At 32.4% G+C, this 21810-nt stretch overlaps 3 protein-coding genes and 1 long non-coding RNA gene across 5 annotated transcripts; 1 reads left to right on the top strand and 3 right to left on the bottom strand.

The window, feature by feature from the left end:
• Position 1: 1 nt before the first annotated feature.
• LOC140062060 (uncharacterized) lies at positions 2 to 1895 on the bottom strand. The gene is made up of 5 exons (XM_072108103.1): positions 1688 to 1895; positions 1117 to 1224; positions 684 to 821; positions 501 to 576; positions 2 to 220 (listed from the first exon to the last, which is right to left on the bottom strand). Exons 1-5 carry the CDS (start codon positions 1893 to 1895, stop codon positions 61 to 63), a joined length of 690 nt encoding a protein of 229 aa, XP_071964204.1. The 3' UTR covers positions 2 to 60.
• A 3097-nt stretch (positions 1896 to 4992) lies between these two features.
• LOC140062968 (uncharacterized) lies at positions 4993 to 5799 on the bottom strand. The gene is made up of 3 exons (XR_011847564.1): positions 5703 to 5799; positions 5134 to 5268; positions 4993 to 5027 (listed from the first exon to the last, which is right to left on the bottom strand). It is a non-coding gene; the product is annotated as an uncharacterized lncRNA (long non-coding RNA).
• Positions 5800 to 8927: 3128 nt separating this feature from the next.
• On the top strand, positions 8928 to 16183 carry LOC140063186 (protein phosphatase 1G-like). Its single transcript, XM_072109666.1, has 9 exons — positions 8928 to 9161; positions 9544 to 9613; positions 10534 to 10722; positions 11286 to 11723; positions 12391 to 12569; positions 13103 to 13337; positions 13649 to 13781; positions 14263 to 14365; positions 14759 to 16183. Exons 1-9 carry the CDS (start codon positions 9051 to 9053, stop codon positions 14924 to 14926), a joined length of 1626 nt encoding a protein of 541 aa, XP_071965767.1. The 5' UTR covers positions 8928 to 9050; the 3' UTR covers positions 14927 to 16183.
• Positions 16184 to 17645: 1462 nt separating this feature from the next.
• On the bottom strand, positions 17646 to 21526 carry LOC140062504 (uncharacterized). Of its 2 annotated transcripts, none has more exons than XM_072108756.1 (5): positions 21491 to 21526; positions 20418 to 20471; positions 20156 to 20277; positions 19537 to 19713; positions 17646 to 19193 (listed from the first exon to the last, which is right to left on the bottom strand). In XM_072108756.1, the coding sequence occupies exons 2-5, from the start codon at positions 20449 to 20451 to the stop codon at positions 18471 to 18473; spliced, it is 1056 nt and encodes a 351-aa protein (XP_071964857.1). In that variant the 5' UTR covers positions 20452 to 20471; positions 21491 to 21526; the 3' UTR covers positions 17646 to 18470. The 2 variants fall into 2 exon arrangements, with proteins under 2 accessions (XP_071964857.1, XP_071964858.1); XM_072108757.1 differs by lacking the exon at positions 21491 to 21526 and adding an exon at positions 21062 to 21131.
• Between the last annotated feature and the right edge of the window lie 284 nt (positions 21527 to 21810).

The following is a 21810-nucleotide window of genomic DNA, read 5'->3' on the forward strand; positions in this document are numbered from 1 at the left end:
TTTAACTAAAAGTAAATAATATGCAATGACAATTTAATTTTTTATATTATTTGTCTACATTTATTCTGCAACCTCAACATAAACAGGTTGTTGCACGTCTTCGTTGAATCCTCCATACGCTGCATTCTCTTCAATCACGTGACAAACATTGGCTGGTTTCTGTGACTTTTCTGATGTTTTCAAATCGCTTTCAGATTTACAAAAGAGTTGGTCATGAAATCTGAAGATAAATATATGTACATAAATATGTGTCTAGTATCATAGGAATGTTTGATAATATATCATTTCATTTGTATCACATTGTGGTGCTTGTATCATGTAAGATTATGGGTAATGCTATGGTAGGTCTATATGATACTATGAGATACACATGTGGAACACACGTGGTAGTTTACTCATTGTATTAACACCAAAACGTTAGAGGAAAGTTTTTTTTTATGAACTTAAATACTTTAATTCTGGCAATCAAGATACCAAACAGATTAGTTTTTTATTCCTACCTATGTAACAGCATTACTATAACAACAGCAAAAACCACATTTAATGTTACAGATGATATCACTACCGCAGTCAAGTCTGAAATAAACAATAGTATATAGTAGCATTGCCATCTTTATTCAGAAAACTACTACTATGTAACAGTACACATTATCAAAATTATGTAACTAAATTTTACAACCTACCAAATTTTGATTCATCTTCGTTTACTAAGCAACAATCAGTCATCCTGATATCATCAGTAATTGTTAAATCATTATCGATAGTTCCCTGATAAGTGACGTCAGTTGCTTCCTCAAGAGTTGAAATTACTGGAGGATTTGCTGGATAAATTAGAACAAATCAGACAAACCAACAGGAAACACAGTAAATGATTTATTTATGTAAATACGCATAAACCTTTTTATGAACTAATTCTGTAAAGAATGTACTAGATGTCTGAAATCAAAATACTAAGTAGGCTAACTTCCAATAAAATCTATTGACAATACATTGGAAATATAATTTCAAATACGGTATGACGTTTATCTCATATTGCCATGACATGTTTTTCCGTCAATGTTGTTCAGTAAGTGTGAATGTTGGAATCACTTTGATTTTAACTCGTGTTATAATTACCGATAGTAATCGTAGGTATCAACGATATCAATTGATTAGTTGTTGTACCAGGATGCATCGTGACGTCATTTGATGCGTCCAAAACAGTTGAAGTTACCTGAGGAGTTGCTACAAATTAATGTAATGTAAATATGACTAATCATAACCCAATCGAGAAAATCTATTCTTATTAATATAAAGGAACAATCACAAAACATTATCTTATAACTTAAAAATGTAAAGCTTTATTGCAATATACGCTGTAAAGTTTTAAAATGCAAAAGCTATTCCGAATAGAATTCCTGTTTTGCTATTCTTCAGAAGTTGGTCAAAACAACTACGATATATTTTATACCTTGCGGATATTCACGTTTTAGTTTATTTCTACTATCTCTAAAGTATTACTATTAATCTATTAATTACTATTAGAGCTGAACTATATCCTGTACAATTTTTAGATTTTTTTTAAAATAATCTAAATATTAATATTACTTCTAAATTTGAACTATGCTTGTTTAAAAAAAACAATTTTTTTAAAGTAAAGAGCATTGTTACATACAGATGCTACAGGAACTACAACCGTTTCACTTACTTGGAATTGTTTTCTTACATATATATCCATACCCATTGCTGTCTTTCCAGCGTCCAAGCTCTTCAGAACAACCGAAGTCTCTCCACCTACCATCAGAGTTTATTATATAACCAAATGCACATTGGTTATCAACTACATTAGGTTCACCAGATGCCCAGTATAAATACTCAACAGTCTCTGCAGATTCCCAGTTCCAGCTGGATGGCATTGATCTATCTGATCCACTCTCACGTGATAACCCAATGGCATAGACTCCATTTGCACAATTTTCCTGCAAGATATCCAATATAGCATTGTTTTCTTCTTCAGTTGTTATACTCACAAGATTATAATCTTCATCACACAATACTTTAAGTTCATTCCAATTTTTGAATTCGCTGAAGTGTGTTACAATTACAAACGTTGCTTTATAGTTTGACGATCCAACAGAAAATTCTGCACAAGCTATCGGTAAGACAAATGCAGTGAGAAGTGAACAGATTAGTTATTAGAAGTTAATGCCTACATTTTTTTTATTATCAAAATGTTAAATATGTTTATTTTTGTATACTGTACCTTCGCAATGTACAACTGCGATGACATAGATATTGAGTAATATGAAAATCTTTTGAAACATTGTAAAACATAACTTGTATGATATTAACTTGTACAAGGAAACAGACTCTTAATATTATTATATTCTTGATGAGAGGGCGCTCTTTTAAGGAAAACATGTTTTTAAAATAGTACTTTGGTGTTTTTTAAAGTTGTGTTTTTTAACAATATGAGCAAATAGTAATAATTTTAAGCGACTAACTATAAAGCTCTTTATCAAAATGTTTTTATAATTGTATATTATTAAAGTAGGCCTATGTATTGTTAGTTTGTCAAGTAACTACAAGGATTACCGTACCTGTGTTCTGTAAAGTAAACCAAACAAATAGAGCCTGGGGCGATAAAACATCGAAACAATAAAAAATGGCAATAATGGTAATAGTTACGAAATGGTATTAGTACGCGTGACATAGAAACTAAAATTAACTCAATTTATGGAAAAAAGAATGAATCTTTGGACCTGAAATTGCCCATTTCAAAATATTTTAGCTTGGATCGATTGAGGGTGTTTTCCGATCGTGGTATACACTATCTAGTTGTAATCATTCACCGAATCACTGTTGTAAAAGGAAGGTGTAATGGGTGGTATTAAAAAATACCCTTTGATTTTATGAACCTTATTTTGTAAGAAAGCCGTGGGTCAATGAAGCATAACAACAGAATTCTACACAAACCAAAAGTCTTAGTTTTAACACAAAAGACTATTTTTGCCTTTTGCCAATAACAAATATATTTATTTTTATCAGGTCTTGGTATACTTGCATTTTCTGGCTCTATATACACTCACTACTAATTCAGCATTATAAAATAGAACACTTTTACACTCAATCTACACTCTACATGCAAGCAGCATAATATTTAACTGACACACACACCTTAATCTCCGTGCCCCGACACTCCTAAATCCTCTCCTATTCCAGTTTTATTTAGGCCCTTAAAGTAGACTATTACTCAACATCCATTGGTGTAATGCATACATATTGATAGAAATGGAAGGGGCTTATCTTGAAAAACAGTAAAAACCTTGAAATCCTTATTTGTTTAATAACCCATTTGAATACTTACTGCTACAGAACTCGTAGCAATTAGCAATTCTGCTGTATAAGTACACATTTCAAATTCTCTGAAGATCTTTGGACAAATATTATTTTGAATAAACAATAAGCCTATATAATCAGAATTAGAGTTAATAATATGCCTACGTAAGGCTTACAAATAAATTTAAAAAGTGCGTTCTACTTTCAGATATTTTATCGATCATCATGCATATTACATTGTTGAATCTTTTGTACAACGTACACTACAACTTTCTTATCCTTCATCATTATGTTTTATCATCAATCTTTAAAAGTTTTTCTTGCCTTTTTTTTCTTTTCTTTTTTTTTCTTCAAATCATCTAGTTAGGCTATAATACATATTTACAAACACCATACAATATAGCATTGAAAACACAATAGATCATTCATTGTATCTCATTAACATAGTCTCTTCCCTGACATCTAATCTGATAGACATATTATATTATTATTGCATGAAACTATATTATTTTTATCAAGTAAAAATGTAAAGTTACTCTAAGATTATAATATTTTCGTTGCAGTCCTATTTAGTAATATCAACATAAACCGGATCCTGTAGGTCTTGGTGAAATCCTCCATAAGCTTCATTCTTTTCAAACACATGGCATACATTGACTGGTTTCGGGGCCTTTTTACTTTCACTTTTCAAATTTTGACTACGTAATCTGAAGATAAACAAATAACATTAACTCAATATAAAATATAAAAACAAATCATTAATAATGATGTTATATTTCAGTAAAAAGATACAAATCTATAAGCTTCTTTTATACATTAAACGTTTTACACAGACGTCATACGTATTTATTGAATACGTCACAATTGTCTTTGTTGGTTTAAAATACACTGTTTAATGGTTTTGTATTTATTTATTTTATTTTGTATCTGTGTTGTTTCGGGATCTATATTTCTTTCCTCTTAAAACGCTCTTTCAATTTAATCTGAATTGAAATTAACATAAAATTAATGTTTAATTTTTGAATAATAAAAAATTTAAATAATAATAATAATAATAAAGAATTATAATAATAACTCAAAAACGTATATACCAACCTGTATAACAGCGTTACAATAACAATGCCACAAACCACATTTAACGTCACCGATGATATCACGACCGCTGTCAATACTATAAATGAAGCAAAAATTAACCAAAATAAATAATACAATACATTATCGAAAAGTTAAATATATGGGATGGCAGAGGATGACAGCTTAGAAGAAGAAAATGATTAAGAAATATATAAATATCTACACAAAAAAGGAAATATATCATTAAATTATTTATAAATCCGAAGGCAAATTACTGAAAATGCCAATGCTGTGGGTATCAGTGTGGCTGGATCTCAATGGAGATAAAAAAAAAAGCGAAAAGCTAAATCAAAATGATAAAGTAAAACAGCCAGAAAAGTTAGCAGAGCTTTCGGGCAACACTAGCCCTTCATCAGTGCAATTAAATTATTTAGAATATATATTTATTTAATTTATGTGTGATTGATTGTTTTCTTAATTGCTTGCTTGTTTAATTGATAATAAATAAATCAACCTACCAAGTTTTGATTTATCATCGTCATCTCTAATCTCACTAATTGTGGGCAACAACGATATCAATTGGTTAGTTGTTTTACCAGGATGCATTACTTCAGTTGAAACCACTTCAGGAGTTGCTACAGAAGAATTCAAGCGTTTTAATAATCAACGACCGCAGTTCCTTAAAGTACATTTTCAATGTAGTTTTCCATCATTATTGTGAAATTGCGACCCACAACCTACCAGGTTTTGATTTATCATCGTCATCTCTTGTTATGTCATTACCAATTGTTTCACTAATTGTGGGCAACAACGATATCAATCGGTTAGTTGTTTTACCGGGATGCATTGCTTCAGTTGAAACCACTTCAGGTCTTGCTACAGAAGAATTCAAGCAATAAAGTCAACTCAAACGATTGCAGTTTCTTAAAGTACATTAACAATGTATAGTTTTCCATATTAAAAACATCATTTTAAATAGTAAGAATAATAGCCTAAAATCAGAGCACATGTACATTTCGTGTTGTTTATTTTTATATCATTATCTAGTCATTATGACAAATACGGAATAGAAAAAAAAACAATTCACAAAAATAATTATCATTAAACAATAGAGTGTATACAATTAACACATCAAATCCAATTTATTCAAAAATGCTTACATCCTCTTGAAGACAAGACATTATTCTTTTAATGTACTGTTATTCAACCACATATAGATGAAGCTAAAAACATCTTTTATACTTCTTAATCTCGAAAAGTTAACGGAATCCCAATTTTCAAATCTGCAAATTGTTCATTGCTCTACCTACCTACTTCACAGTTTCTTCCAGAAAAGCCAGGTGGACAACTACATACAAATCCTACATCAGGTGTTACAGATTGAAAACAGGTCCCACCATTAAAACATGGGGTAGGAGAACAAGGATTTACACCTGAAACATTTAAAACAAATTCAATTGACGATGTACGTACCCGCTGCAAAATGTGTGCTTTGTACTCATATGTTCCACCATTCATTCATTTGAATGGGTTGGCAGAGATCTGTAACAGTGTAACTACTACGATTATGAATTAATAATACAAACTGGCTGATAGATAGTGACAGTGATAGAACATCCACAATCTCACTCTCACCCATCCATGCAATGTGTAGCTCCGAGTGACGTGTTAGATAAGTTAATATAGGGAATGTGTAGCTCCGAGTGACGTGTTAGATAAGATAATATAGGGAATGTTCATGAATGTTGTAGCTCCGAGTGACGTGTTAGATAAGATAATATAGGGAATGTGTAGCTCCGAGTGACGTGTTAGATAAGATAATAATATAGGGAATGTTCATGAATGTTGTAGCTCCGAGTGACGTGTTAGATAAGATAATATAGGGAATGTGTAGCTCCGAGTGACGTGTTAGATAAGATAATATAGGGAATGTTCATGGTTGTAGCTCCGAGTGACGTGTTGTTAGATAAGATAATATAGGGAATGTGTAGCTCCGAGTGACGTGTTAGATAAGATAATATAGGGAATGTTCATGAATGTTGTAGCTCCGAGTGACGTGTTAGATAAGATAATATAGGGAATGTGTAGCTCCGAGTGACGTGTTAGATAAGATAATATAGGGAATGTTCATGAATGTTGTAGCTCCGAGTGACGTGTTAGATAAGATAATAGGGAATGTGTAGCTCCGAGTGATGTGTTAGATAAGATAATATAGGGAATGTTCATGAATGTTGTAGCTCCGAGTGACGTGTTAGATAAGATAATATAGGGAATGTTCATGAATGTTGTAGCTCCGAGTGACGTGTTAGATAAGATAATATAGGGAATGTTCATGAATGTTGTAGCTCCGAGTGACGTGTTAGATAAGATAATATAGGGAATGTTCATGAATGTTCAGTATTTGCCTTTGATACACACCTGAAGCGATATCTGGAAACATTGCCTCTGGAAATATAGGCCTATAGTAACTATAGAGTTGAACTATACCGAGACACTTTAAGTAGCGTATTGACTTTCTTTCAAAATATCTAACATAGAATAATGGCAAACGTTTAAGAATAGTAAATTCAGAAGTATAATATACTTCTTCTTAAACGTTATTCTCTATGAACATTATTAGCCAAAATGAAATGTCCATCTTGAACAAGGTCATATACATGGCTGCAGTCAAGTGCTCAAGTTAGTGTTTACCTACCTACCGACCCACCGACCGACCGACCGACCAATCGATCGATCGATCGATCGACCGATCAACCGACCGACCAGTAATAATACATTTAACATTTAACATTTAACATAGTGAGCTGTAGATACCGGCTGCACACAATAATACGAGGATGCTTTCGATTTTCCTATCTCCTCCTACGATAATTGTTTTTAATGGCTAAAAACCGGTTGAACAGCTCGAGAACAGGCTCATAATGTTGAAGACAGGCCGATGGATTTTCTTTAAAAAAAAAACTATTTTGATAGATTAATATATAATTGTTATACAAATGTATTGTTTTTCGATAAATGGAACATTCCAATCTCTCTTCCACAGCGTCTATTCCCTCAGGCATCGTAATAACACAAAGGTAAGTTAAGTACACTTATAATAGAAATTCCATTCATTTTTTAAATCTGTGCTGCAGAGGTTGGATATAGGTATTTTTTTTAAACAGATAATGAGCTAGCGTTTTCAGTCGCCGTCTATATACATGTACAATCAACAATATTATTGCAGTTAAACCACCCCTCAATGGCATTGAGCAGAAAAAAAACAGAACTTTGGAGGGGAACTAACTTAAGTATGAATTGGCTCTAAGAAACAATTGAAAACTACTAATTAATTTGAGTTAGATAATTATTTATTGACGATTAAAATTTACGATTTGCCCCGAATAGAGGTGTTTTTCACAAAATTGTTTTACATTATATAAACACATATACAAATAAACTTTATTACTGACAGTTGCTTTACGTTTGTAACGGAATACGGGTAAACATAAGGCAAAAATCAGCCATAAAAAGAAAGAAATGGCAAGCTTTAATCAAACACTATATAATATATTGCATACCTTGGCATTTTACTACGGTCACATACAAATGAAATATCAACCAGATCTTGAGAAACATAATTGGAAGCTTGGTAGCAGAAAGATCGTCAAAACAAGAAAAAAATATATAAAAAAGCTAACTCTAGAGGGCAGCAAACCAGAGATTTTCGAAACTGAAAAGGGGGATACCTGTTGAATAGATAGATGGTGCCGCTGCTGTCGTTTGTGAAATTTATGTTTAGAGGACGTTCATTTTATTCTAAAATGTCCGTTATATATATAAAAAAAAAACCGCAAATATTTTGTTCCAAAGTATATTGTAAATATTTTTAATTTTTCTTCATTATTTAAGTCTAGAAAACCAACAATTAAGCATTAACAAATTATATTTTAGAGCCCTAATGAAAAAGTAATGTTTATATTTTAAGCTCTGGCCCACTATTAAATAGGTCTACAAGTTACGTCTCCCTCTGAGGAGAGTTGAACTTTATAATGTTTAAAATAAGAAAAGCAATCTCCCTTATGATATTAGTTGATTAGCTTAAAAATTAATAGGTGAAACAAAACGATAGGTGATTGATCAAGTACAATGTAGGTCTTATTTTGAATGAATGTTGAATTACCTTATCATAGCATATAAAGGCCACAGTTTACTCATTGTAACAAGTTTAATGTACATTTTGTTTTTTTGTAATCAGTAAACGTTTTACCAGGGACGTGAACAATAACAGATACTAATTTTTTTTTTTTTTTTTTTTTTCTTTTTGGGCTATCCTGGAAAGTCTTTTATAGATGTATTATTTGTAATGTCCGTAATTTATGTTATCACTTTGTATGTATTTTTTATGATGATTTTCCAAATAAATTCAAATCAAATCTAATTTGATTTCTTTTTTTAAAAGAAAATAAAAATATAAACTTTCCAGAGGGCGCAGTCAACATGTGTGACATCATTTTGACTTCTTTTTTCTTTCAATGGAAAAGCGAGGGAATGAATAGATTATAATATTAGTATTACTACTACTATTGAAGACAATTAAATCGTAATAACACGTGTGTTTCTGTATTTAGAATTAATGAATTTCCTTTAACTAACCTTTATTGTTTAACTCTTAAACCATGGGAGCATATCTTTCTGAACCAAATCTAGAGAAAACTTCGGAAGAATGCAAGTGTGAAAGGTTCTCTTTCGGTGTTGGTTCTATGCAAGGTTGGAGGTTAGCGCAAGAGGTGAGTTCGGGCCGGCTGGTTTACTGGTACTAGCAAGGCCTAGGCTGAGCCTAGGCCTACTAACTAAAATGTCTTAGCACAATGACGGCTAGGCCTAGGGAATCTGGATATGGAAATGGTGTATTCAATCATTAAAATACATCATTATTGCAGGCAGCATATCTTTATCTAGCTAGGCCTATAATATAGGCCTAATTATTGATAAGAAAAGAGAGATTAAATTAATACAATAATTTTTATTTAGGATAGAGGGCCCTATAATAATCATTTAAAAATAAATAAAATAGAAATGTGTTTATACTTTAAAATTTCATTATTGTTTAGTGTTGTCAATGCATTGTTACAAAAATGTAATATGAGTGCAAAATAATTTTTTTTTCAGGATGCACATAACTGTATAGAAAAGCTGGAAGAAAAGACATCATTATTTGGTGTTTATGATGGCCACGGAGGTGAATTTTCTTTTTGTACATAAATGATGCAATTGTTTTGTAAATTTATAGTGATTTTATGAGTGAAAAACAGTTGAAAATTACACATAGATTATCATCACTGTATGGTTTTAGTATCTAATTGTTGAAATGTAAATATTCTATTTATAATAAGTATGTTAAGATAAGAGATAAATAAATTATATGAGCTTAATAATTGTTAGTGGCAAAGTTTTACGTCCAATCCTGGATGCATCATCATCAGACACAGACAAGTCTTTCAACATTTTAAATTTAATTAATTTTTCAGTACACCGCTCGAACAAAAAGTAGTAATAGTAAAATTATAATAGTGAATAAGTAAGAGATAGATCATCCACTTTAAATGAAAATTGTGAAAGGTACAAACATTGGCCACAGACAAAATGTATGTTTTCTAACATTAATACAGTGGGGACAATGTAAAAGCTTGTTTGTTTGTTTGTTTTATCTTTATACTGGGTGACCTCTTCAGTCAAAGACTGATCTCCCAGAGGGCCCAGTTGGTGATCAGTGGCTGTGATGTACTAATACACCGGGGTAACCCCCTACTCGTCTCGAAAGATGTACTAGGTTCTTTAAAGTGCACACGAGCAAGTTGTGTACACTGGACCTACGGTTTATAGTCCTTTATCCGAGAAGACTCGTTCTACCACCAGAACCATGGAGTGAGTGAGCCTCGAACCCCTGCCGATGTTATGGCTACGTGATTACGGTTCCACTGTCTTAACCGCTCGGCCACTCACTCACTCCTCCGCTTAATTTGGTCTATACCATCCATTCATTGTATTTGTAGCCCATGTATCAGTTTGTAAGATCAATGTTATTGTGACATCTTAGATGATAAATTAATTTTCCTCTCTGTTTTAAAATCAAAATGCGTGTTTCTCTTTGTTTGTTAGGAGCGGAGGTGGCCCAGTATTGCTCACAGCACTTGCCAGAATTCATTAAGAAAAACAAATCATTTAAGGAGGGTGATGTCGAAATTGGCCTAACCTCCTCATTTTTAGAGTTTGATAAACATCTAACAGAAAAAAGTGTGGTGACAGAATTAAAAAAGATGGCAGGCATGGATGAACCTGAAGAAGAAGGTAATGTATGATTAATATTATTGTATGTCTTTCTCATTATGATATATGTATAAAACATTGGTCATAGAGTTTTTAGTTCTAGTCACATCATCTTATTGCATGTGTCCTTCAGCAAGACACTTTACTTACGTTTGCCTCTCTCCATCCAGGGGTAAATGGGTACCATAGGTTTAAGGTTTAAACACAATTGTGCTGATTAATAACTGCATTATGGGAGCTGTCTATTCGTGTTCGATCCAATGACCGGGGTAATAATGCAAAGATATAAGATTGACATTACTGGATACGTGCTGTAGACAGGCACTTTCGGGAACTAAGACTAAAGTGTCCGTTTGCAGGAAGATTAACTGAAAAATCAGATCTATTACAATATTTGTTTTTTAAGTATAAAGAACAACAATATTTTACAGTAAAAAGGTTTTCAAATTTGGCTTGTAAGTAAGTTACAATACCTGTATGCTGCAATAAATTATTCTTATAGTAATTTTGAATAATATACAGTACATGTACATCTTTTAAATACATTTATAATGTATAATATAATTTTTCTCTTTAATATTAAGATGATGAGGAAACAGACCTTTTAAATGAAGAAGCAAATATGCCTATAGCTGACCTCTTGGCACGATTTGGCCAGGCACCCAGCAGTATTAGGTCAATAAGAAAAAAAGTAGATAGAAAAGACTTGTTATCACCAATGATTCGAAAAACACAACCTCGGTTTCCAAGTAATGGTTCCACTGAACCAGACATTGAGGAGGAGGAAAATGAGGAGAACGTAGAGAAAACGGTAACAAATGGAAGTGATGATAAAATTAGTACAAAATTAGAACTAGACGATTCATCTAAAGAAAATGGACAAGTAAATGGTGAAGTGATAGAAAACGGAGACATTAAAGAAAAGGATGATGGAGATACCCAAGTAAGGAATGACAGTGAAGGAAAGGAAGAGGAGGAATGTGCAACAAGTACCTCAAATAGTAATAACATTAAAAAGAAAGGTAAATTTAACAGATTTATTTTATGCTGTTCTTTATATACAGTAACCGACTAATCCCATGCTTAAGTAATCCCACCCCTGATTTAGGTTAAATTCACCCACAGACTTCGATGCAATCTGAGTTTAATTCTCTCCCCAACTGTAGATTTTGCAAGTCCCTCTGGGGTTATACTGATTTATTGACAATTATAAGCCGCCTTCCAAAAAGAACAGAATGCCAATGGAAGAGAAAGTATATTTATGGCTATGTTTATTATTTTATAATTCTTCTTAGTTTTTATCAACTTTGTGCTTTGAACCTGATATACAGTATGTAATTAAAATATATACTTGATAATTTATAAAAATCCAAAGGCAAATTACTGAAAAAATGACAATGCTGTGGGTATCAGTGGCTGGATCTCAATGGAGATACAAAATAAAATAAGCAAAAAGCTAAATCCAAAGGCAAATTACTGAAAAAATGACAATGCTGTGGGTATCAGTGGCTGGATCTAAATAGAGATTAAAAAAAAAAAGCAAAGAGCTAAATCAAAACGATAAAGTGAAACAGGCAGAAAAATTAGCAGAGCTTTCGGGCAACACTAGCCATTCATCACTGATGATTTGTAAAGAAATATATAAACAACAACAACAACTTTTTATCACAATATAAAATGTTGATGTAGAAAGAACAATTGTACTAGAAGATGATGATGATGATGATGATTCAGAAGATGAGGAAGACTATGATGCTGAAGAAGATGATGGTGAGGAGGAGGAGGATGAAGAAGAAGTTGAAGAAAATGCAGACACTGAAGATGCTGGTGATGATACGGAGGACTACGGGTTTCCAGGAAGAGAGGAGGTAAGTTGAGTCCACACAAAGTATTTTGTTAAAAGTGGACTGGATTACTGTACCACCGCTGTGAATTATAAAAATAAATATCTGGGTGGTTTGAAAAAGAAAATATAGGAAGAGCATTTAAAATGTAAATTTGAGAGCGTAATGTCTCCATACATCATGCTTCATTGACTTCTCCACCTGATGCATTGTGGGATAGTTGTGTTTCAATTTTGCCAGATATATTTTCATTTTTTGATCTCCCTTTATTTTGATTATCAAATTAGTCTTTTTACTTTTCAATGTATATCATTGGGATTTAACCCAATTTAAAATGCCCCTTGAGATGTAAATTCCTTTTTTGGAGAATTTGAGAGGGCCATCTTTGGTACCATGCATTTTTTATTTGTCTTTCAATTCAAAATAACATTTATTTTCTTACTTTTAAGTTCGAGATAGAGGTTTCTGTGCTTTTTCTTCCCGTATTGTATCAAAATGAGTCAAATCAGACATTGTATAATAAATGAAATATATGCTAATTTTAAATTTCTTTGTAGCCTGGTAGTGACAGTGGATGTACAGCAGTAGTAGCCATTTTAAAGGGCCAAGAACTAATAGTTGCAAACGCCGGTGATTCACGATGTGTATTATCCCGAGGTGGAAATGCTCTTGACCTCTCCGTTGACCACAAACCGGAAGACGAGGAAGAACTAGAAAGGATTGTCTTTGCGGGTGGGAAAGTGACCGAAGATGGCCGTGTTAATGGTGGCCTTAATTTATCAAGGGCATTAGGTAAGAGTTCAAAGTTGAGAATGTTGACAAAGATGATTTGAACGACCTATTTGCATAGATTATTAGGCAAGAGCAAGAACACTATGTAGTTTTGATTTATGATCATTGAAAAATTACATTACCTTTACTCGAGACCTTATTTGGATGATTGAATTTAATGTGTTTATAAATAAGGTATTTTTCTGTTTTAATAATTTTTGTTTTGGGTTTTTTTTTATGTCGAAGATATTTTTGTAATGCCATTAATTTTTCACTACTTTCTGTAGTACAATACATACAATAATATGTTTTTAATTTATTTTTTATATCAGGTGATCATTGCTATAAACAAAACAAATCATTAGCATTAGAAAAGCAGATGATATCACCTTTACCTGACATACGGAAAGTGACATTAACACCGGAAGAAGATGACTTTTTTATTTTAGCCTGTGATGGTATCTGGTAAGTTTTTTGAAATTGTTTGAAGTGAGAATTGTACTCTGGGTAATCCCAGTTTTTGGCATGGGATAGTTGGTCTAAGAGTGCCATAATCAGAAGCCAAGAAGGACTACTGTTGTGCATAGGCTTTAGAACATTTTATCCTAGCTTTAATAATGTGTTCCAAAAACAAACAACAATCAACTTGAGGGAGATATTTAAATAAATAAAGAGAGAAGGTAACTTCTACTTAATATTCCATGACATTATACAGTATGTTTGATTGTTTGTAATTTACATACTGTACTATTTGTTAGTTTGTTATACCATTCTAAGTATTTGGTACATACATAGATATTTGATCATTTTGTACTTGTATTATGTCATTATAAATAAATTGACCATTTACTGTTGAGTCATTTGTGGATGAAGTGCAGTGTTGGTCAGACTTTAGTGACCACCATCGGAGACCTAGTGTTAAAATACTTTTTTTTTTGTATTGCAGGAATGTACTTACAAGTCAAGAGGTAGTAGATTTCGTAAGAGAACGACTTAATCAAGACCATCCAGAGGGCGGCACTTGGACCTTGACTGCAATTATCGAAGAGGTAAATGAACAATTTATTTGGTATTCTTATTTATATTACTTACACATCTCAGGCACATATACAAAATATAAATATATAAAGACACATAAGCAGAATTAAATAATCAATAAAAATATAATAAAGGAGATCTCTAGAGCTGTCAGACAACCTTATTACAAATTTATAAGTTTATTTTTTATTTAATTACATTAAAAATATGTATAACAAAAGTGTTATTAAATTTTGAACATCGGCAACAAGTTACCCAAGGAACAAAAAATGTTAATATAAAGTTAGATTTTTTCCCCAAATTGGTCTTAAAATACTTAAAATATATGAGTATGGCATGTATGGCAAAATCCATAGGATAGTTACATGAATTTGCAGGATCTATCAGTTATAATTGTTTTACAGTTGTTTGATGCTTGCTTGGCGCCTGACACATCAGGAGATGGAACTGGGTGTGACAACATGACATGCATCATCGTACAGCTTCATCAAAACACTGTGACCTCCGCAAAGAAGAAACGCAAAGTGTCTGAAGGCGATGACAGTGATAGTAAACGGCCGTGCAAGGAATGAAAACTCTGGGAAACCATGCCTTTTATTAGATTTGTCTGATCAACTTTAGTGTTCAGGATTTTTATATTATTGTACTAGTACGGGTAATAAGCCCACACTCATAAGTTTCATGAAGGATGATTGTATTGTCATATCTTGGTCCTAGGGAATAAGCCTACTTGTAAATTTCATGTTTAACAGGTGTTGGTATGGTACTTAACGCAACCGACACAATGTAAGAAAATGTCCTTCCAATAATTGTGTTTGCCCCCGCCTGTGTGAAATCAAACGTGCTTGTTGCGAGTCAATGTTAGTTGCCGTAGACTTTGAACTGGTTCACCCCGCGTACTTTACAGTACATGCTGTACTATGTTTTCCAGTGTTCTTTTGCCATGATTTCTGGTAGCGATGTTTGTAGCACTGTTGAGTCCCACTTGTGATTGCGCAATACAGAACCTTGCGTCGCTACGTTGCATTCTAGTGGGAACCACACTTTACAGACCACTTCGTTGTCCCAAGGAATGTGTAAAATATATTTTCACCTCACTTCCCAGATAACCACAACATTTTTCCTATTCTGTACATTTTCATCATTGTTATTGAGTGATCATATATTGGGAGATAGGTTCAGATTGTAATAATATAACATATGTAGGCCTTTCTTGTGTTATCAAGATAGGTAGTACTATATTGATCAAAGATATGCCCCTTTGGCAAACCCTTGAAAATAATTTGTTTAAAACATAAAAAAGGGGTATAATACTTTTAAAATAGCTGTACATTGTTAAATCATGTTTTGCTTGAAATACTTATAATTATTATTTTGAACTAACCAATTTGTTTTTAAGAAGTTGAGATTTAATCTTTTATGTTATGAATTATGGAAGTTATTATCTTTTTACAACGTAATAATCTCATTCTAAATTGATTTGAATTGCTTTCCAAGTTTATTAATAAAGTCTGAATGTTAAAGGTTTCTGTTGTAGAACACAAATTACTGTAAACAAAAACCTATGCAATCATATCTTCAACCTTTATTTATTCATTTATTTATTTTGTTGATATTTAAATTACTTATTCAAACTTTGTATTTATCAAAAACTTGACAATCACAAATTCTATTTATAATGAGAAGAAAAGTTTTGCTTGCTAAAATGCTTATATTAAATCTTTTGCTGTTGTATAAATTTGTTTATTAATCATTATTATGATACAGTACCTACAATGAACAAAACCTAACAATATGTGCCAATTAAAATGTAAGCAAATTATTATTATTTGTAAGTGATGTGATAGAGTAATAATAAATAAAAAGAAAAGATTACAGCTTAATAATATAAAAACATGCATCAACATGATTACATTTGTGATAAAGCTGAACAATTTACTGATTCATTTTAATGTAACAACAATCATCTTAGATGAATTCTTATAAATTATGATGTTACTACTCTAATTGTGATACAAAACATTTTTTTAGATAAGATCTATTTGGATTTTTAAGATTGTAGTAACGAGATTAATTCACTTAAAACTATTCTTAAGTTAAACCAAATATCATTTAAACTTATTATACTATAGTAAGTTACTGTACTCCGTGTTATTTGTAATGTGCGGATAGTACTAAATCACATCACAGAAATAACCGAAAACAAATAGGAGGTACAAACCAAGTATTTCATGATGGCTTCTTTATCATCTTAATTTTGTTTTCTGTTCTCACAAAACTGTATTTTTTGTATCCTAGATAAACTAAATTGTCTAAAAATATTAATTTGATGCAAAATGGTATAGTGGAGTAGCTGGGTGGATCCTTGCTTTCTAATCCTGATGGTCAAAGTTCAAATCCTGTCGGATGTCCAAATACTCGCAACTGAAACAAGTACTACTACTCTCCAACTCTATATATTTGTAGACAAACCTGTATGGTATTAGTGTAGTGAGCTGACAACTCTCTAGTATGTTAGTGAGTCCGTCTTGATCCTGACATGAAGTAGAGCTCTATCTACATGGTATTAGTGTTGTGAGCTGACAACTCTCTAGTATGTTAGTGAGTCCGTCTTGATCCTGACATGAAGTAGAGCTCTATCTACATGGTATTAGTGTTGTGAGCTGACAACTCTCTAGTATGTTAGTGAGTCCGTCTTGATCCTGACATGAAGTAGAGCTCTATCTACATGGTATTAGTGTTGTGAGCTGACAGCTCTCTTGTATGTTAGTGAGTCAGTCTTGATCCTGACATGAAGTAGAGCTCTATCTACACTATCAAACTTTATGTGATGTGCCCATATATGGGCATGATGAGGTAATATCACTACCATATTTGAGCACATCACACTTTTGTTGTCAAACTAGTTTGATAGTGTAGACAGAGCTTAAAACTGTTTATTTGTACAATATGATTGCCATTTTGAAGGCTATTTCTTTGTTGAATTTGATGATCTGATCAATATACAGTATAAAAATGAATTTCATATTGAAATAAAAGTGAAACTTTCTGTTAATGATTTTCTTGGATTTTTATTTTGCTATAGTATGCATCAATTGTAGGAGATGAAGTTGGTAATTTTTAGACCAAATTTAAAGTTGTGTGTACTGAAAAACAGTGGTATTTGTGAAATACAATGATTTAATGAAACAATTTAAATTTAAAAAAAAAAGATATTCATTTTAAATGTATTGAATAATGTACATTTTTATTATCAATATATACACTTCAAAATAATATATACTGTACTGCAAATTTTAGACTAGTGAAAGACACTTTGTCTAACTATTGGAACGTCTTGAAAATTCAAACACACTTGGGACCAGACTTGGACTGAAAATCGTAACCATTATTGTCTTTCCTGTGTATCGCATAGCCAATGGCTTTTCACTTACGCTCTGTCTAAACTATCACACTTTATGTGACAAAAAAATGTGATGTGCTCATATATGGACATGATGTCCATCATATCACTACCATTACCATATTTGGGTATATCACTACCATATTTGGGCATATCACACTTTTTTTGTTTAACTAGTTTGATAGTGTAGACAGTGCTTTAAAATTCCATCCATAAATGTTATTTAAGGTAGATACTTGCTTCATGGAGCACAAATTTCCCCCAACTAAAAAAAAGTCTGGCTCAGAAACCATGTCCACTCGAATCTTATTCTAGCAATAGCACATTGATCCCACCACCCCCAAAAACAGTTTCCGCACCCCTGGTGCAGATTGCTGTGGTATTTACATCTGTACATAAAGTAATGCTACATGAACTTTAACCCCACTAAATATCCAAATTCAGTAACTTTGATTCTAAATACTCTTAGAGTTTTTGTGTATACAGTAGTTCTAAACAACTTAACCCATGTCAAACTATCTGAACTTCAAACTGAATCCAAATTGTATTAAATTCACCTTTTAATAAGAAAGACATTTCATTTCCTCAAAGGATGTCATGATACAGGACAGTTACAAAAATTGTTTTTAATAGAATGAAAAATTGAAATTTTAATTGGAAACACCCCACAAAGTACAGAGGCTATCAGAACAATTAACATCAATCAAAGACAATTATTTCTCTGCTTGATTTGATGCTTTGTTTGTTTCAGAATCTTCTTTTTCTTCCTCGGCCATCTCCACCTCTCCATCGTCTCCATCCCATGATGCCTCCTCATCTTCTGGTTCTTTCTTTCCTGCATCTAACTGTGCCTTCCTTAACTTTCTCCTATTACCAGAATCATAGTATTTCAGATGTCTGCCAATGTTATCAATTCCTGTCAAGCACTTCCTCCAAACTTTATCCTCATTTTCAGCAGGAAAATCGTAATTCTCCAGTGTCTGTTGTTTAATTATTTCCAGGGTGCTTTGATCGAGTTTTTGGTTACGGCGCCCTCCTTGGGTACGACCAGAGCACGTTGCCTGCATGAGATCTTCAGTTTTAAATAAGATCCTTGCTAGTTTGCGTGCAAATGCAGTTGGCGTGGTTGACTGTCTGAGAGCCATTTCCACCTGGCTTGGAGATAGTGGATATTCTTCCTCGGTCTCATCTCTCCACTCTATTTCAGATTCTATTTGCACTGTGGATTCCAAACCGTTAGTCCTGGTGGCCTTAGCTTCGCTTTGTTTCCTTTTAGACTTTGATGTTGATTCTGCAGCTCCCATGGCAGTTGGACGTTTAAATCCTCTTCTCATGGCTTCTTTGTTCCGTAGTTGTTCATCAAAATCATTAGCCATTGTCTGTGTTACGCCACTAACCGCATTCAACAGTGTTGATATAGGTTCAGCTTTCTCTGGCTGGAAAATCAATACACAAAACAGCTTATAACTCACTCGTATATTGTTTTTTAAACCTTTAGCAATTGAGAATATAAACAACTAATTTACTGATAACTGTACAAAGATAATCTTATCTAGCACTGTACAGATTAGTACAAATGTTCAGTAATACTGTAACACAAATGAAAAGTAAACACTTCTTTAAAAAAAATCCAACGATGGTTTTTTTTTTTATCTAGGTAGAAATAAATGTGGGTGAAATTACTACTAAAAAGATAAAAAAAACATATGGTTTACATTAAATTCTAAAAATGATTGAATACAATTTATCAGGCAATGTTAGACAAATAGTGTAGGTTACCTCCATAGATCCCCAACAAAACACTTGTCCTTTTTCAGTAAGTGCAATGCAGTGGTGCTGGCCAGCTGCTACCTGAACTACCTTCTCTGGAAGCTCTACTTCACCTGTCAACCCCTCTCTACCCTTAGGTTCACGACGTCCTAGAGCTCCTAAACGCCTAGCTCCAAATGTAAATACCTGAAATTGAACAAAGTAAAATCTTTTAACATTTCTTTTTTCAAGAGTTCATTTTTAATAAATTGTTTTATTACCTTTTGGCTATGGTTTATCAAATAAATTTAAAAAAAATGAAATCAAAATAATAATTAAAACAACAATAACAAGTATAGTATCTTAACACTGTACAGATTACATGGATGTATAAGATATACCACAATGCACTTCACTTCAATCATACCTTCACAAACACAAGAACACAACTGTAAGCGCCAACTTTGTATGCATCTAATACTGTTGTAATTAAATCTCAAATATAGCTCTGTCTACACTATCAAACTTTATGTGACAAACAAATGTGATGTGCCCATATATGGACATGATGATGTCATATCACTACGATATTTGGGCACTCACACTTTTTTTGTCAAACTTGTTAGTGTAGACAGAGCTTTATACAAACCTTTCCTTCGCTTGAGAGGCATATTGCATGGTTACTGCCAGAGCTTATCTGAACAATGTCCACACCTTCCTGAAACATAGGACGTGGGGTACCCAAGCCCAGCTTCTTGGACCTCCTTGGAGCTGAAAGAAAAATATATCAGTACAGTGTGAGTAATAATATTAATGTTTTCATAATACAGTAGTAAAACGTTCTTCTTCTATACATTACAAGATGTATTAACAATAGATAATAGATTCTAGTTTGCAAATGCGCAAATTACCTTCATCATCTTGATTTTCATGGGAGCCTGACATTTATTTTTTATTGAATCATCCTGTAACAAACAAAAAAATGCATGTAATAAATTAAAATAATATTATACTTGTATACTGTAGTAGAAATCGTCAATAACATATGCACCCGCACACCTTTAAAACAGATAATTATATAAATCAATCAATAATATGGCCAACATAAACTAAAATCAATTCAGCAATTATTATCAATAATCACAGTGTTGGACTAAGATTACAGGGTCGGATGTGAAAGAAGTATTAGTGGTAAAATATATTGCCATGGAAATCAGAATCATTTAGAGAAGGTTAGTTTATGTTCAGTTTATTTAGGATTTATAGGTTAATGATTTCATTACTTATATTTATTTGTATTGGTTATTTAGGTGTTTTTAGGTTGATTATCTAGGGATGTTTATGTTACACTTGGCTCATGTGCGCCTGCGCCTTTTACGTCAAAGAAATCTCAAAAAGTTTAGAATGATGGTGGAGGCTCGGGAGGGTGGGTACTTAGTTAGTACAGTAATATTAATAATATCCATTTAGGCCTACTGTACATAGGCCTAGCCTAGGCCTAGGCTAGTAGGCCTACATGGTTCGGTTTAATAAAAAAAAAATGAAAAAATCATACTTTAAATTAAATATTAATTTTTCCCTTTTTCTTCTAGGTAGTTTCTTGTTATTTTTTTTTTAAGCAGTTCATTCATAATTAAACACAAACATATTAATAGGAATAAAATAACATTACAAAAATACAGTACAGTACAATAATAAATAACATTCAAAAATGGAAAAGTTCGCGCCACCAAAACAACAACAGAAAACAAGAGGAGATCTTGATGCTGAAACGCGTGAAGCCATTGCTGCGAATGATCAGGGTACGTTGTGTGTGCTTGCTGCTTTGCAGCGGCACTGACCATTTGAAGTCACCATTCACAGAATGTATACTCTTAATACATTTTCTTTTCACACTAAACAACAAAAGAATATATATTTCACAATATGAAATAATTGTACTAGTCAACTAAAGCAAATAAGCAACAAAATAAACGCATTTTACCACACGATTGAAAATCTTCTTTTCTCGGTGACGCGTTGATAAAAAATTACAACGCGGTTGGTGACGCCGTATGAAATTAGCCTCGTTACAAAAATTGTTTAATCTACATTTATTATTACTAAAAAATCTAAGTGTTATGTATTGTATCTATAGTATAATAATATTTTAAACATAATAATAATTATTTTAAATATTTTTGATAATTTAAACAATTAACACAATTAACAATATAGAAATATTGTAAACGTGCCAAATATTCATACATTTAATTTTTATTCGATGTCCAGAGGGCGGTAGTCACTTTTTTATTGTGGTCGAAA

The sequence above is a fragment of the Antedon mediterranea genome, chromosome 11, assembly GCF_964355755.1.
Source record: "Antedon mediterranea chromosome 11, ecAntMedi1.1, whole genome shotgun sequence".
Lineage (NCBI taxonomy): Eukaryota > Metazoa > Echinodermata > Crinoidea > Comatulida > Antedonidae > Antedon > Antedon mediterranea.